This window comes from Microtus pennsylvanicus, chromosome 6, assembly GCF_037038515.1.
Source record: "Microtus pennsylvanicus isolate mMicPen1 chromosome 6, mMicPen1.hap1, whole genome shotgun sequence".
Classification (NCBI taxonomy): Eukaryota; Metazoa; Chordata; class Mammalia; order Rodentia; family Cricetidae; genus Microtus; species Microtus pennsylvanicus.
In genome coordinates this window covers 123,040,034-123,058,521 of record NC_134584.1, presented here as the reverse complement: position 1 = coordinate 123,058,521, position 18,488 = coordinate 123,040,034, and the positions used below count along the sequence as shown (strand labels likewise).

At 41.0% G+C, this 18,488-nt stretch overlaps 1 protein-coding gene across 1 annotated transcript; it reads left to right on the top strand.

The window, feature by feature from the left end:
* Positions 1 to 15,542: 15,542 nt before the first annotated feature.
* LOC142852615 (uncharacterized) lies at positions 15,543 to 18,274 on the top strand. Its single transcript, XM_075977624.1, is given in 4 exon segments — positions 15,543 to 15,702; positions 15,886 to 15,946; positions 16,712 to 17,980; positions 17,982 to 18,274. Coding segments are annotated over 4 exon segments (1,641 nt in total). The 5' UTR covers positions 15,543 to 15,557; the 3' UTR covers positions 18,148 to 18,274.
* Positions 18,275 to 18,488: the final 214 nt, after the last annotated feature.

Here is an 18,488-nt window from a genome sequence, read left to right as displayed (position 1 = left end):
TTAATATTTCTTTTTAATTACATTAAATAACTAATTCAGGCATAGCAATCTATGGATTTGTATTAGTTCCTTTTTTGTTATTGTGATATAATGTCTATGTCGACTTACAAACGAGTTTGATTTGGCCCTTGGTTCCATAGAGATACAGGATCACCATGAAATTTGCATGACAACAAATGCTAGACATGGCAGCTAAAGCAGTGTGCTAAGAACTTACATCCTTTTTTTAAATACATATTTTTTTAGATTTGTTTTTTATGTATACAGTATTCGGTGTACAGTATGCCTGCAGTCCGGAAGATGGTGGCATATCTCATTAGAGATGGTTGTGAGCCATTGATGCTGAACGATTTCAATGACCATGATTGTTAATTTCTGTTATATTTTTGGTGAAGGCTGTAGTGTGTGTCTGTTTCCCTTCTTAGTTTTCCTGGTGTGAGATTATCTATTGCCTGTATTTTTATGGGGGTAATTCACTTCCTGGAGATGGAGTTTTACTTCTAGTATGTTATATAGGGCTTGAGTTTTGGTTAGATACTCTTAAATTTGACTTTTAAAAAACTCAAATATCTTGCTCTGTCCATCTATGGTTGTTGACATCTTTGCTGGGTATAGCATTCTTTGATGATGTCCGTGGTTTGTTCTCGTCTACGAGTCATCAGTCCAGGGACCTCTGAATTTTAGTATCTCTTTTGAGAGGTCAGGTGATTCAATGAGTCCGCCTTTACTTGTTAGTTGGATTTTTTCTCTTGCTGCTTTTAATATTCTTTCTTTGTTCTGTAAGCTTAGCGTTTATTATGTGTTGAGGTGATTCTTTTTTTCTACTGGCCCAATCTATATGACGTTCTGTAATCGTGTACCTTTGTAGGCATATGCTTATTTATGTCGGGAAAATTTTCTTCTATAATTTCATTTATAAATATTCTCTGCATTTTGGGGCTGAATTTTTATCCTTCCTATGATTGTACTATACTTATGTTGGGTCTTTTCATACAGTCCATGATTTCCTGGATATTTTTGTTGTAGGAATTATTTATGTTTAGCAGTATTTTGACTAAAGCATCCATTGCCTCTAATGTGCCTTGAACATCTGAAATTCTTTCTTCCATCTCTTGTGCTGTCTGGTGAAGTGTGATTCTCTCCTTTCTGTTCACTTACCCAGAGTTTCAATTTCCAGGTTTCCTCCCACTTGTTTTCATTATTGCTTCTCTATTTATTTACAGATCTTGAATGCCTGATATACTTGGCTCTTTGTCTGTTCCTCAGTTTCTGTATGTGATTTGTTCATATGCTCTTAGGGATCTTTCTCATCTTCATAATGTAATATTTAAGGTCATTTTCTTGTGATTGAACAGGTCATGTTGCTGCAGCATAGGTAGGCTTGGCTGATGCCATATTGCATTTTTCTATGATTGCTTGTGTTCTTATTTATTTATTATGTATACAATATTCTGTCTGTATGTATGTCTGCAGGCCAGAAGAGGGCACCAGACCTCATTCCAGATCCAGATGGTTGTGAGCCACCATGTGGTTGCCGGGAATTGAACTCAGGACCTTTGGAAGACCAGGCAATGCTTTTAACCACTGAGCCATCTCTCCAGCCCCGATTGCTTGTGTTCTTAACACTGGCATTTAGCCATCTGGATTTGAGGTGACTTTAGGTCCAGGTGTCAGTTTCTGAAATTGTCTTTATTCTATGGGTGTTTTGTTTCTTGGTTTCTCTTTCCTCTCTGGTCTTTTGCCCTAAATCACCAAGAGTTCCGGTGACAAGTGTGTCTTTGGGTACAGAGGCAGGGGGCTAAGCCACCAGCTTAGGGGAGGAAGCGGAATATTTATCATCTCTAAATAACTCTGAATTTATTTCTGCTCTGCACCAGTTCCTCTAGTTATCATATTACACCCAAGGAAATGACCCATATCCACAGTTATGTAGAATTTAACTCCTGATAAATCCATCTTTCTTCCTTTGATATATATTATTATCTTTTACTGAGTGCTCAATTCTCACCTCTACACCAGCAGTATAAAATGCCTACAAACAGGGTCCTACAAGTTCTCTCCAATAGCGCTGCCCACACATCCATGAAACCACATGTTGTGGCATCATCTGTCGAGGGTGTCATATCGGCTGACATCTGGCAAACATCAGCTTCAGTGGGATTTGTATGTTTCATGGTAGTGGTGTGAGGATTAGAATTATTAAGCTAAAGTAACAGAGATGTAAGAGAAATGAGACAGAAACACAGAGCAGTTGTAGAAAGGCCACTTGTTTATTTCTAGCTGCCCAGACTCCCAGAATAACCACACGGAAACTGTATTAATTAAATCACTGCTTGGCCATTAGCTTAAGTGTATTTCTGGCTAACTCATTTCTTAAATTAACCTGTCTCTATTAATCTGTGTATCACTATGAGTCTGTGGTTTACAGGGTAAAGTTCCAGTGTTTCTCTCCATTTCTTTTGTGTCTTAACATTTTCATTTTTTATTAACCAGGCCGTTTTGACATCTTTGATAGTTTTATTCCTAGATATATTGTTGAAGTAATTTTGAATAAAATGTTACCATGATGTCTTTCACAGCATGCTTGTTATTGGTATAAAAATGCTACTCTTTTTAAGAACATTATTTATTGTATTAGTATTATTATATCTCTGAAGTTTTATTTTTATATATCTTTTCGTGTTTTTAAAATTTTAGTAATATTGGCGTTACAGAAGGAATTTGAAAGGGCTTCTGTAGTTTCTAGTGTTTTCTTTTTTAATAATTTAAGGATTAACTCTAAATAGTTGAAAGCATGGTGGGATTTGGTGTGACTCTATATGCACCTGGAATTTCTTTAGTTAAAGACTTTTTGGCCGGGCGGTGGTGGCGCACGCCTTTAATCCCAGCACTCGGGAGGCAGAGGCAGGCGGATCTCTGTGAGTTCGAGGCCAGCCTGGTCTACAAGAGCTAGTTCCAGGACAGGAACCAAAAGCTACAGAGAAACCCTGTCTCGAAAAATCAAAAAAAAAAAAAAAAGACTTTTTGTTACTCTTTCAATCTTCTCATTTGTTATGGGTCCATTTTAGGTTATTGATACCATTTTTGTTTAACATTTTGGTAGTTTTGATGGATCTGGAAATTGATACATGTCTATTATTTTTCTGAGTTTCTAGAAAATATGTTTTAAAATAATTCTGACCACCTCATTTCTTAGTTATTTTTTATGTCTTTTGCCTGTATGTGTGTCTGTGCAATATGTCTATACAATACCTAAGGAAGACAGAAGAGGGCAGTGAATCTCCAGGGATGGGCGGCACAGACTGGTGTGAGCACCTTGCAGGTGCTAGCAATTGAAACCCAGATCTTCTGGAAGAGCGCAGGTGTTCTTAACTCTAAGCCACCCCCTCATCCTGAGAACAAAGGCTTTGAAGTCATTTGTTTATTATGTTTTGAAATTCTTGATGTCTATTGTAAAGATTCCTTGTTCATCTCTTTCCTTCTTTTAGTTTGTTGAACAAAGGTCTGTGCCAAGTTACACGTGACATTATGGTGCCAAATGCATAGCTTGAAGCACAGAGAATTCAGCCACATCGAGAAGTGGAAGGATTGCTCTCACTGTGAGAACACTCCAGGATCAGCAGAGTCATGGGGAATTCAATCTCCCCGTGTCAGGAGCAGCAAATGCTTGTCAAAAGAGAAAAAGAGAAAGCATTTAATCCCAGCACTCGGGAGGCAGGGGCAGGTGGATCTCTGTGAGTTCGAGACCAGCCTGGTCTACAGAGCTAGTTCCAGGACAGGCTCCAAAGCCACAGAGAAACCCTGTCTCGAAAAACCAAAAAAAAGAGAGAGAGAGAGAGAGAGAGAGAGAGAGAGAGAGAGAGAGAGAGAGAGAAAGCAGTAACTGCACAATTTTTAAAGATAGAAATACAAGAGCTCCTGAGAAAAAGAATAAAAAGGAAAAGGAAACCTTCCAAGTAGAGAAATAGGAAAAGTGAGGAAATCTTCCCCATAGAGAAGAGGGAAGAAAAGGAATGGAAAGGAAAGGCAAGAAAATATCTCAAAGGAAAATGGGAAATGATAAATGAAGAAAATAATTTTCCTGCTAGAATGGCAGAAAATATTGAATCAAGGCCTAAAAATTAAAAGGCCGAGGAAAAGAAAAACAAAGGAAAAAAATAGCCTGTTTCCAGGAAAAATAGAGGGAGAAATGAGGCTCTTTTCTGATATAAAAAATTGAGAGTAGTGAAAAATCAGAGCTTTCGCTGCATGGTGGTGGCACACGCCTTTAAGTCCAGCACTCGGGAGGCAGAGGCAGGCGGATCTCTGTGAGTTTGAGGCCAGCCTGGTCTACAGAGCTAGTTCCAGGACAGGCTCCAAAGCTACAGAGAAACCCTGTCTCCACCCCCTCCCAAACAAAAAAGAAAAAATTCTCTCTCTCTCTCTCTCTCTCTCTCTCTCTCTCTCTCTCTCTCTCTCTCTCTCTGTCTCTCTCTCTCTCTCTCTCTCGCTGCAATAGCCCTGTCAGCACAAAGCTTTGACATCTAAATTACAAAGACATAACAGGTGAGCCTTACTGCTGCAGTAGGAGTGAACTTAGCAAGCCAAGAGTTTAGAATTCTGTTGTGCTTACTTTGGTTAAAATTTTGTTGTTACTGTTTTTCCATCAGAGTGAGAATAATTCAGTGTTAAAGGTCCCATCATGGGAAATCTTTTTAAATTTTTTCCTAATAGTGGAAATTACACATTACTAATGGTCTCTTTGTGAAAGTAAAAAGGATTTTAAATAAGCCCAACTTCTAGTAAGTACAATTGAAGTCAGTACATAAATCATTGATTCAATGCTATTTATATTTCCAAAGATATTGATCATTCATTGTACAGAAGATATTCTTTTCTGATTGTCAATTAATGTTTAGATAAATATTTGGTTTTCATGGTAGATGAACTGAAAGACCAATATTCATGATTTTAAATGATATTATTGGGTATGATCTTGTCTGTTTCTCATTACTGAAAATTTGGCTCTGCTCTTTAAGTTGTCTCCAAAATATTTATGGTTAAATTCTACAAAAAGAGTAATACCAAAATATATTGGGTTATTAAGTTATTAGACAGCCTGGCAGTGGTGGCACACGCCTTTAATCCCAGCACTCAGGAGGCAGAGGCAGGGGATCTCTGTGAGTTCGAAGCCAGCCTGGTCTAAAAGAGCTAGTTCCAGGACAGGCTCCAAAACCACAGAGAAACCCTGTCTCGAAAAACAAAAAACAAAAAAACCAAAAAGTTATTAGACAATATGGCTACTAATTTAAAAGCTCATGGAACTAATTTTTATTGATAGGTTACAGAATTGTTTCTCCATTAAATAAAATACAGGGAAATTGTTTGATCCACACTGAATAAACAGCAAGTTGCATTAACATGTTACTTAGGATCTATAAAAAAGATTCCTGTGTTTAAGACTTTATCAAAATGCTCCATAAATATTGCATAACTTTGCTTGTTAAAACTCTACAGAAACCCTGTCTCGAAAAAACAACAAAAAAAAAAACTCTACAGAGATTGTTTTCTAGCTTTTATAGATGGCTTATGTATAGAAGATGGTAGTAGCGGGGCGGTGGTGGCGCACGCCTTTAATCCCAGCACTCGGGAGGCAGAGGCAGGGGATCTCTGTGAGTTCGAGACCAGCCTGGTCTACAGAGCTAGTTCCAGGACAGGTTCCAAAGCCACAGAGAAACCCTGTCTCGAAAAACCAAAAAAAAAAAAAAAAAAGATGGTAGTAGAATTGTTTAATTGTTGCTTCCAGTTTTTTTTTAAATATTTATTTATGTAATAAGTGTTCAGCCTCCATGTATGCCTGCAGGCCAGAAGAGGGAGCCAGATCTCATTACAGATGGTTGTGAGCCACCATATGGTTTGCTGGGAATTGAACTCAGGACCTCCAGAAGAGCAGTCAGTACTCTTAACCTCTGAGCCATCTCTCCAGCCCTTGCTTCCATATTTTTAAGGTAATACAGCTCCAATTATAATATAGAACAGTTTTAAAAATATGAGAAAGAAGGTGTTTTGGCAAATAGTTTTTGTTTTTGTTTTTTTATTTTTTCGAGACAGGGTTTCCCTGTAGTTTTTGGTGCCTGTCCTCGAACTATCTCTTGTAGACCAGGCTGGCCTTGAACTCACAGAGATCTGCCTGCCTCTGCCTCCCGAGTGCCACCACCGCCCGGCTGGCAAACAGTTTTTAATGACTAGAGGCCAAAGGGAAAATTGCAAGTAAATGACATTAAGATTAAGGCCTACTAGCTGGGCAGTGGTGAGATGTGACTTTAATATCAGCACTCGGGAAGCAGACGCAGGTGAATCTCTGCTTGAGGCCAGCCTGGTCTAGAAGAGCTACTTCCCAGGACAGCCGGGAGCTGTGACACAGAGAAACCCTGCCTCGAAAGAAAGAAAGAAAGAAAGAGATTGACGATGGAGGCCAATGACTCGACATCTCTGGATGCTCCAAATGCTCCGGTCCTCATCCTCGATAAACTTATTTGTGGTAATTGTACCGGTGACAGGTATTTGCTGTGGCAAATACCATGAGCAAACAAAAATTAGGGGGAGAAATGATATATTTCATCTAATACTTCCGGGTTACACTTGCTGTGTTGATAGAAGTCAAGGTAGGAATTCTCAGTCAGGGACAAGGAAAGACAGGAACCATGGATGAATGGTGCTGCTTGTACTTCTCCTTCCTTGCCAGGCTCATGTCCAGCTAGTATCCCCGTACCGCCCCTGTCACCATCCAGAGGGAGATTTGTATAGTTAGGACCCAAAAGTTCTATCACACAAGGCTCACCTCATAGATTCTTTTTTTTTTTTTTTTTTTTGGTTTTTCTCGAGACAGGGTTTCTCTGTGGTTTTGGAGCCTGTCCTGGAACTAGCTCTTGTAGACCAGGCTGGTCTCGAACTCACAAGATCCTCCTGCCTCTGCCTCCCGAGTGCTGGGATTAAAGGCTGCGCCACCACCGCCCGGCTCACCTCATAGATTCTTGACTGTGGTCCTAAGCCTGTCTCCCCAAGGTTACTTACCTGTGCAACATATCCTAGCAGAATATCAGGTCCAATCAGTAACAGAAAAATAAGACTATAGGGTTAGGATCCTGGGAGAGATGCTCTAGACACAGAGCGTTATCAAGGTGATATCTCTCCAGATGGACATAACAGAGCATCTCTCTTGGTCTGTGCTTCTACCGTGTCCAGGGTGCATTATGGTGTCTGTTTGACATGAGTAAGGAACATTACTGGATTCTGGTTATCAGGCACAGCCTTGTGTCTAGTGGGTTTTTTGACTAAGCTATTTTTGTACATGTAAATGTCATTTTTACTTTGTTCATTACAGTAACATTCTAATTCAGTTGCCTTTCTGTCCAGTTGGAGCACAAGGAGCAACCTTGTCATTATTCCCACACTGGGTTAAATGTATGCTAAACACTACATATAATCTATCATGGAACCCACCAACTATCATGATCTATTAAATTATGTTGTGAAGAGAAATTTATAGTGTGCATTCACTATTTTCTCACCTAGCTTTCAAAACAGAGCATATCTTACTTCCTTGTGGCCAGTAATACTTAGTACCTGATTCATTTCCTTCAGAGAGAAAAATCTCATGAGAACACTTCTAATTTTACTTTTGACAGAATGAACAATGAATCTTATTATGCATATGTTTAGGTAGTTGGTCCTCCTGTGTGGTTAATAGAACCTAGGAATCCAGTACATTCATTCTGTATATCATGTAACATAGAATTGTTACTATGTAACTCAATTTGTTTTTAGCACAAGAAATACTACAATAGTTATGTTACAATAACTTCCTATTCTCTTTTGGATCCTAGTAAAAATAAGATTAAGAGTAATTTTCCAGAATCTTCAATACAATGCTTGGAAAATTTCTAAAACTTCTTTTTGTTTCTTTTTTCATTACTTAAATTTTTTTCATTCATTTTACTTTCCAAGTGATGTTTCCCTTTACTCCTCCTGTTTCCTTACCCCACCTCCACTCACCCCCATCCACTATTTCCTCTCCATTCAGAAAGTGGCAGGCCTCCCATGGGTGCCAACAGAACGTGGCACGTCAAGCCTGAGGCGGGATCACGTTCCTCCTCCTAAATCAAGACTGTGAGAGGGAACCCAGCATGGTAAATAGGTTCCCAAAGAGCAAAGAAGCCAGTCACTGGCTCTTACCTCAACCTCAGTCCAAAATGGTGATCCTGCCTCCATAAATCTCACAATGAGACCAAGTTGAGAGTTGTTTCTTTCCTTTGTATAATCGTCTTTATAACTGGGATTAAAAGCATGCACCATCATGATTAAAGTCATGCACCACCTGGTTTCTATGGCAACTAGTGTGGCTCCTGGTATTGAAGATGCATCTCTTTGTGTTTACTGGGATTAAAGGTGTGTGTTCCCATTACCTGGTCTGTAAGGCTAACTAGTGAGGCTGTTTTACTCTCAAATCTTCGGTCAAGCTTTATTTATTAAAATACAATAGAAATGTCACTATAGTAGCCATAAAGACAGTGTCACTTGCTTAATTATTCTCTCAATATTCCATTTGCACTCAGACTACACTGTTTAGCTCCATTCATTTGTTAAGAGTTTGTCCCGAATTCTGGAAGTAAACTTTACAAGCAATGGAGCCCTCATCCAGCCATCATTCTGGCGGGAGACAGATCTATCATTTTGTTTTCTTATCTGGTTCCTGCATTTCTCTCCTGTTCTCTGAAGAGCCTGTGACTAACAGGTAGAAATTCCTTCAGTTCACTTGATCTCAGCGTGAAGCCACAGAACAATCCTTAAATCTCTCTTTAAAAATCTTTTTTTTTTTTGATTTTTCGAGACAGGGTTTCTCTGTAGCTTTTGGTTCCTGTCCTGGAACTAGCTCTTGTAGACCAGGCTGGTCTCGAACTCACAGAGATCCACCTGCCTCTGCCTCCCGAGTGCTGGGATTAAAGGCGTGCGCCACCACCGCCCGGCTCTCTTTAAAATTGTTAATGCTCTGGATACCCTTCCACTCAAGGGACAGGGAATCACTCCACCCCACACTGAGGGAAGGGCTGTGTAAGCTAATGACACCGTGTCCACAAGGAAAAAGGGGAAGTGCCCATGGACTCCAGGAAGATAGCAGGAAGGGTCAACAATTATAGATAGCCAGGGATTAGTGCCATTGAAATACTTATCTCTGTAGATTTGGAAAGGGTCTAGGTCTGGAGCGGAAGGCGGGGTCAGCGATCCTTACGCTGTGTGCGTAAGCACAATGTAACCGGAAGAGATTTGCCCCTGTCACTCAGACCTCACTAGCCAATCAGGGCTTCAGGTCTAACTGCCAGTCAGAACTGGCGCAAGGCCCCTTCCGGAGACCTTATTGCTGCTTGGATTGCGAAAGGAGCTGGCGCCAGGGTTTTAGCGTGCTGGGCTCCACGTGCTGCCGGGAGCTGTGAGAGGACCATGGGCGAGCAGCGAAGCCACAACTCCGTGAGCAAGGGATTGCTGTCCCCAGATGGGGACGAACAGATGGGGAGGTTCAGGAGCAAGTTAGTCTGGTCCTTCCCAGAGCTGGGTTGGAAATCTCCAGCCCGAATCCTGGCCCTGTGAGTTCCCACATGGTCCCTGGAACTCCCAGGCACGGGCCTCTTAATAACTTAGCTCTGTAAGCTACGTCTGTTCAAAGAATTGGGAGCGGGGAACTACCTGTAGAAACATGTGTAGTCAACAACACTGTGATTTTGATGCGTCTGTGGAAAGCAGATTGCCAAACTGGGAGAGGCCTAGTTTCTCCAGTATCTTCTAGAAGGACGGCACTTTTTTTTAAAAAATTTATTTATTAAGGATTTCTGCCTCCTCCCTGCCACCGCCTCCCATTTCCCTCCCCCTCCCCTATCAAGTCCCCCTCCCTCATCAGCTCGAAGAGCAATCAGGGTTCCCTGACCTGTGGGAAGTCCAAGGACCGCCCACCTCCATCCAGGTTTAGTAAGGTGAGCATCCAAACTGCCTAGGCTCCCCCAAAGCCAGTACGTGCAGTAGGATCAAAAACCCATTGCCATTGTTCTTGAGTTCTCAGTAGTCCTCATTGTCTGCTATGTTCAGCAAGTCCGGTTTTATCCCAGGCTTTTTCAGACCCAGGCCAGCTGGCCTTGGTGAGTTCCCAATAGAACATCCCCATTGTCTCAGTGTGTGGGTGCACCCCTCGCGGTCCTGAGTTCCATGCTCATGCTCTCTCTCCTTCTGCTCCTGATTTGGACCTTGAGATTTCTGTCCGGTGCTCCAATGTGGGCCTCTGTCTCAGTCTCCTTTCATCGCCTGATGAAGGTTAATATTCAGGAGGATGCCTATATGTTTGTCTTTGGATTCACCTTCTTATTTAGCTTCTCTAGGATTGTGAATTATAAGCTAAATGTCCTTTATTTAGGCACTTTTCATTTAACTGTTATGTGTATCGTTCATTTGCGGTTAATTTGGTGGAGGTTGTAAAAGGCGTCTCATGTGTTGGGGAGCACTCCACTTCTTAGTTGTGATGTAGAAGAGTTGAATTGGTCATATAAAGGATTTACCAATGTTTAGGAGCCAGTAAGTTACAAAACGTAGAATTTAGCTGAGGGAGGGCTTTGTCTAAGACACCCCCAAGATAAGTGCATGCTAACCAGACCCGGGAGAGAGAAGAAATCTGCGGACACACTTTTTTCCACCTGGATTGTTCAAACATTTGACTCCGAACTCTTACCAAAAAAAAACCTGTGAGTGAAAACCGGCCTCTAGGCCCAGCCCTGTGTCAAACGAGGAGCATCTAATACGCTGCTCAAGGAGGCTTTTCAGGGTCACAACCTACCCCAAACACTGGTGCGCCTTAAAGTTCCAACTTTCTTCTGAGAGATGGGCGTATGACACAGGTGACAAGTATTTGAAAGTAAAACACTGCTGTGTGAGGACTGGTCTGGCTGAGCAACATTTTCATTTAGGCCCTGAGGCAGGGAGGAGGAATGTTCTGCGGGAGAGAATAACACCCTGGGGACCAGGCCTTGGGAACTTTGCAGAAAGCTTGATGTAAGCCAGGCGGTGGTGGTGCCGGCCTTTAATCCCAGCACTCGGGAGGCAGAGGCAGGCGGATCTCTGGGAGTTCGAGGCCAGCCTGGTCTACAAGAGCTAGTTCCAGGACAGGCTCCAAAGCTTTCCTGTCTCGAAAAACCAAAAAAAAAAGAAAAGAAAAAAGATCACTCTCTTAGTAATGGCCTCTCTGCTATGAAAGGACCTACTCTTTTTTTTTTTTTTCCGAGACAGGGCTTCTCTGTAGCTTTTTTGGTTCCTGTCCTGGAACTAGCTCTTGTAGTCCAGGCTGGCCTCGAACTCACAGAGATCCGCCTGCGTCTGCCTCCCGAGTGCTGGGATTAAAGGCATGCGCCACCACCGCCCGGCTAAGGACCTACTCTTTTTCAAAGTCAGCATGCCTAAGTTTTTAATCCTAAAAATGCACTGTTTTTAAAATTTTCAAACGTGAACTAAACACTTTTGTACGTGCATTATTGTTCTAATCTCTTTGTTTCTGTTCACATATTTTTCTTCTTTTCTTGTTTTTGGGGTTTTGGAATCAGGCTTTCTCTATGTCACAGCTCTGGCTGACCTGGATCTAGCTCTGTATCCCAGACTGGCCTTGAACTCAGTGCCTCTGCCTCCTTGGGATTCAAGGCCTGCCCTACCACTGCCTAGCACCAAATTTTCTGAATCATTAAAAATTTCATTCCTTTTTTTCTTAAGTGCTATCGGTTTATTTCTTTGTGTTGAGAACAGTATCTCCTGTAGCCCAGGCTTTCCTGGAGCTGTGAAGTTGAGAATTACTTTGAACACTCAATCCTGCCTCTCCTGCCCAGGGCTGGGTATACATTTCTGCAACTCCTTCCAGGCTGGGCCTTGGCTGCTGAGTGAGTAGGGTAGGAGACCAGGGAATGAGTGTCCTCCGATGTCTCTGACTTTTCCTGGGGAGTTACCATAGAAGGACCTGTGCAGGAACTGAGTTCACTCGTCTAATTTGAAGCTGGTGCAGGCACAGCACAGAAAGGGAATGGCAGGAAGGAGGGGAGAGCTTTCCTGCTTTGGCAATAGTTGATATTATCAGTGTGGCGTCAGGTATTCAACTTTTGATGCTCCATAAATGTGCTGAGTGTTTGTTTTTTGGGATATACAGACTAGGGCAATCAGGAGTCTGGGTAAAGGACTTCCTTATCATGTAACCAAATTGCTGCAGTTACAGTAATTCAACTAAAATAAAGGATCTTGGTAAAAGGTTGTGCCCTGCCTGATAGGAGTGTTATTTTTCTCTGCTTAATCTCACAGGCTAAGATAAAGGGGGCGAGTAATCCTTGGTGTACTCTCAAACAATTTGCTAGTCTCTGGAGCATATGGTCCTAAACTTTTGCAATAATTATTTGTGATCAAGTTGCATCACATCCAGAGTTTCTTTCTTGCCTCCAAGCCGTACAAAGACCCCTCAGTGTTTTCTAATCCATGGCTTCTCTTTTGCTTTGACAACAGTCACTGTTTGAATGGGACCTTTATTTTGCTGCAGGACTTCTCAGCTAAAAAGCAAAGGGTTGGCTGCACTGGACACTGAGTGTGTAATATATGTGCACACAAAGGACCCTGTGCCCTAGACAAGGAAAGGTAAATACTCTGGGAGTGTAGAAGAATATCTACTTGTTGAACCCAGTCAGGAAAAGCTCAAAAGAGGCCTGCCTGAGTCTCAGTAGTTGACTGGAAGGCAATACCTGTTTCCAAGAAAGACCACAAACTGAGGCTGCCCAGGCACCACCCAGGAATAGTAAGTCCATGGAAATGATTAACATTCCCCCATTGACTATAGAATCACTTGCCAGCACACACCCAACTCTTTTCACCAGCATACCCTAGACAAATGACAGCCAATCAGAGGTCCTGGACCTTAGAAATCCCTCAAGCCCACCTTTGCTACTATAAAAACCCAACACCAATTGAGCTCATGGCTCTCTGATTATCCCAATACCTTAGACACAGGGAGAGGCCGAGATTGTAAACTTGAATAGAAGAAAGGATCTTTGCTTTTACATACAGGTCTCAGTCTCCTAGTTGGTTTTGAGGGGACTCCATGATCTGGACATGACGTTGTTGTAAAATACAAACTTTACAGATGAGTTTGAATTTGAGACCACAGGATGTTGAGATACCAATGTACATCTGACACTGCGTGCTGCATACAGGGATTCGAAGTTGCGAAAAACAGAGTTTTTGAGAAATTGCAGGCATAGAGCTATCGATGCCCTTTGAAAATGAGGCCCCCTTGTCTGAGACAGAGGCACAGCATTTGGCATTGGCCCTGTATGGATCTCTGTCATCTTCATAAAAATTTTTAAGGTAATTTTCTTGTATTTCATCAGTGCTGAATTGTCCAAGTCTTGCTGCTGTAGAATAGGCAGGATCTGGCAATACCGTATTTTCCTACTTTTGATTGTGCTCTTAACACTGGCATTTAGCCATCTGGATTTGAGGTGATTTTACGTCCAGGTGTTGATTCCTGAAATTGTCTTTGTTACATGGGTGTTCTGTTCCTTAGTTTCTCTTTCCTCTCTGATCTTCTGCCATAACTGATCAAGAGTTCTGGTGACAAGTATGTCTTTGGGTTCATTAGAGTGTCCACTCTAGGTTCCATGGGGATTGCTAGGTGTGGCCTGACCTTTCCTAAGGTCAAAGTCCTCTTCAAAAGTTGTAGACCAAGGGGGCTGGAGAGATGGCTCAGTGGTTAAGAGCATTGCCTGCTCTTCCAAAGGTCCTGAGTTCAATTCCCGGCAACCACATGGTGGCTTACAACCATCTGTAATGAGGTCTGGTGCCCTCTTCTGGCCTGCAGGCATACAGACAGAACATTGTATACATAATAAATAAATAAATATTTAAAAAAAAAAGTTGTAGACCAAGATATGAAGCAAGATCTGGGCTGTGCTCCACTATGGCTGAATTCTTCTGATATTTTCAACATGGATTCCTGGGTCTTACCTGTCATTTGGGAAAGTAAAAATCTTGCTAAGTGTAACCCAGAGGAAGGTGTGCTGTCTGATGTTACTGGGCGGATTTAAGGAGTTTCAACTGGCTGTGGGCAGTGTCTCTTCTGAGATTTCTTGAGACTGACTGGTCTCTGGTAAAGCCAAAGGCGTCTTCTAAAGTAGTGGAGCCCATGGGCGGGGTGAAGTCTAGAGTTGTTGGACATGCATAAAGGGGCTTCTAGGGTAGAGAGCGGTGTCTTTCCTGGTGTCATGAGGATTGCTCTCACCTCCTGCAGAGCTGCGGGGTACTGTGGGTCCTAGTGTGGAGCCCAGAGTAGGGAGTACAATCTGGGGTTGCTGGCCAGGCTTTAAAAGTGTTAGTGGGAAGTGAGTGGTGCCTTAACTGGGTTCCCTAGATCAGTGCTGGCATCTGGTACAGCAGAAGTTTTCTTCCAAATCTGGAGACCAGAATATGGATCCAGGAGTGGGATTACGATAGTCTCCTCCAAAGTTGTAAACTAGTTTATGGAGCTAGGGATGAGGTGTGTGGTGTGTGCGGTCCGTAATATTTTGGCAGGTTTAAAGGGGATCAGTGAGCAAAAGCCACAGATTAATACTAATTCTTCAATTTCCCAGGGATCATTTATTCAGTCTTTTATATTTATTTGGATTGATTTGTTGTTGTCACAGTGTGTAAAAGACTTAGTTTATAGGATAAAAAGTACTGTGATGACTGGGCAAGTCACATAGCAAATGGGGAATGACAGGAATTCAGATAACAAAAGCAAATTAGGCTCTTAACCACCTCCTACTTCAGATCGAAAGGAATCTGTGGCCTTCTGGTGTGCCATCTACATATTCATCCTGTTCATGGAAGACATTCTCTCACACACCCAAACAGGCACATAAAACTGGAGATAAACTTGTTTTCAAAAGTTCTTGTGAGTAATAAAGTAATTAGAGCAAAACAAGTTCCTTTACATGGTGTATAATACAAATCAAACAAGAGTTCTTTTTGGTAGGTTAGAGCATCGTTTGGGTATATGCCAAACAGTACTATAGCAGCATCTTGGGGTAGATCTATTCCCAATTTTCTGAGGAACTGCTGCTTTAATTTCCATAGCACCCATACAAGTTGGTAAAATTATTTCCCAAGGAACCTGCCTCTAATTTTTGATTGCAGTGCTTAAACGTGTGAGTCAATATACCCAGCCTATCCATTCTTTCTTCTGTAGTTAATAATTGTTCATGCAATTTCTCTCCTGTGTACTCTGTGCTGTTGATCTTTTTTACTTGTCTCTATGTTTTTAATAGGCCTTTCTGTTGCAAGGTGATATCCTATTTACAGGGTACAGAAGTGAGAGAGATTAAACTCCTGTTCATTTTCCTTCCAGCGTGACTTGGTGATTACACTGTAATTTCTATATAATGGCTTAAGTGCAGGGAGTACCAGAATTATATGACCATATTGTCAAAGAAGTGTACATTTACAATGTTGTCACTATCATGCTTTTGATCGTAAAAATGTATGGGTCATTTCAGAATGCAGTGACCTATGATGATGTGCATGTTGACTTCACTTGGGAAGAGTGGACATTGCTGGATCCTTCCCAGAGGAATCTCTACAAAGATGTGATGCTGGACATCTACCACAGCCTCAGTATCATAGGTAAACCTGAATTTTCCATCATGTTTTTAAATAAGGGGACACCTGTTACTTGGTTTTTGAAGTTCGATTGAGAAAGAAAAATGAGGTGAATAAATCAGACATGGTTGTAAGGTGTACTTAAGATAGTAATTTAAATTTTGAACACTTTTAGTAATAAACGTTTTATTTTCTACTGTATTGTAGGATACAGTTGGGAAGACCATAATATTGAAGAACATTTTCAAAATTCTAGAAGACAAGAAAGGTAATTACCATGTGCAAACTGATACAATGTGCCTCTGGGGAAATTGTAATTTGTCCGGGAATTTTTATGCAAAAGCAACAGTGTAAATAAGCCAGCTTCATGAGCATTGATGATTGTGAAATTCCCATTAAATCATATACCTCAATTTCAAGAAGGTGAATTACATCTGTAAGCCGTTCTTTTAATGAACAAGGAAAGAAGGCCTTGACGATACCACCATTTGAATCATAGCTAAATGAGAGCTATGCTGCAGAACTGCCAATTTACTTAGTCTCATATCACTTATATTAGAAAATGTATACATGTTGAAGAGGTGATAAGTGCAGCTCTAGAACCTTCTAATAAGCTAGCAGTCCATAGTAAACTAGTGTTCCTAATTGTCTTGCTGTGACTGTGCTAAGTTTAGTGAGATTGGCATCTAGAGTCAAGGGTCTGGGGGCAGTTGTTATGGAGAAACCTTACTCTATACCACATGTCTATATCTGAAGTTTTCTATTTTTCTGCAAATACGTGAAAAATCTCATACACAAGAAACATTCTGTATATGTGAACTCTTTAATAAAGTATCTTAGCATCACAGGTATCTTCAAAGGTGAAAACAACCTGAAATGAAGGCGAACAACATAAGTGTAAACCCAGTAATAAAATGAGATCTTATTCCTCTTCATAGTTGGACTAAATACTAAAATGTATTCATATAGATATGAAGATTCAACTGTGGTTTGAACATGATAAATCTTTTACATGTGTCAATTATCCTTGCAGGCCTGAACGAAATCACACTGGAGAGAAACCTTCTGTGTGTAGTCAGTATGTTAAAGTCTTTGCTTATGACAGACATCTTCAAAGGCATGAAAGCACACATACTGGAGAGAAACTGTATGAAGTTAGTCTATGTGGTGGAGCCTGTGAACGTGATAGAAATCTTCAAATGAATGAAAGAACACAGACTGAAGAGAAACCCTATGAATATAATCCATGGGGTGGAGCCTTTACTCCTCACAGTCATCTCCGAAGGCATGAAAGAACACAGACTGAAGAGAAGCCCTTTGGATGTGATCAGTGTGGTAAAGCCTTTACACATCGTAGGAATCTTCAGTTACATAAAAGAACACATACTGGGGAGAAACCATATGCATGTGATCAGTGTGGTAAAGCCTTTGCACATCCTAGGAATCTTCAAATGCATAAAAAAACACATAGTGGAGAGAAACCATATAGATGTGATCAGTGTAGTAAAGCCTTTGCACATCATACAAAACTTCAGATACATAAAAGAACACATACAGGGGAGAAGCCCTATAGATGTGATCAGTGTGGTAAAGCCTTTGCATATCATAGTAATCTTCAAGTACATAAAAGAACACATACTGGAGAGAAGCCCTATGGATGTGATCAATGTGGGAAAGCCTTTGCACATCCTAGAAATCTTGAAGTACATAAAAGAACACATACCGGAGAAAAACCTTATGAATGCAATCAATGTGGTAAATCTTTTGCTTATCACAATGCTTTTCAAATACATAAAAGAACACATACCGGAGAGAGACCATATGACTGTAATCTATGTGGTAAAGCCTTTACAAGTTACGGTAGTCTTCAAAGACATAAAAGAATACATACTGGAGAGAAGCCCTATGTATGTAATCAATGTGAGAAAGCATTTGCTGATTTCAAATCTTTACAAATTCATAAAAGAAGCCATACTGGAGAGAAACCATATGAATGCGATCAATGTGGTAAAGCCTTTACACAACACACTAATCTTCAAACACATAGAAGAAAACATACTGGGGAGAAACCCTATGAATGTAGTCAGTGTGGTAAAGCTTTTGCATGTCACAGTAGTCTTCAGATACATAAAAGAACACATACTGGAGAGAAACCCTATGAATGCAATCAGTGTGGTAAAACCTTTGCACAAATTAGCCACCTCCAAACACATAAAAGAACACATACTGGAGAGAAACCCTATGAATGTAATCAGTGTGGTAAAGCCTTCGCTTCTCACAATGCTCTCCAAATGCATAAAAGAACACATACTGGAGAGAAACCCTATGAATGTAATCAATGTGGTAAAGCCTTTACACAACACGCTAATCTTAAAATACACAGAAGAAAACATACTGGCCAGCAGCCCTATTAATATAGTCAATATCATAAAGCCTTTGAATGTCACAGTAATCTTCAAATGTATATAAGAACACATACTGGAGAGAAACCGTATGAGTGTAATCAATGTGGTAAGGCATTTCCTCACCATAATGGTCTTCAACTACATGAGGGAACACATACTGAAGAGAAACCCTATGAATCACTGTGGTAACGCCATTGTTTTGATCAGCAATCATCAAACTTATCAGAAAAAGATGTTCTGCAGATAAACTCTAAATATATAGTCAGTGTGGCAAAGTTTTCAGTTTATACAGGAACAAACCTGTTTGTGGGCCTTTTATTAAAAGCCTTTTTTGAAAGCCTTTTTTATTGCAGTAGTCTTTGAGTGCCTATAAAATATTCTGAGAGCATATTATCTGTAAAGTAG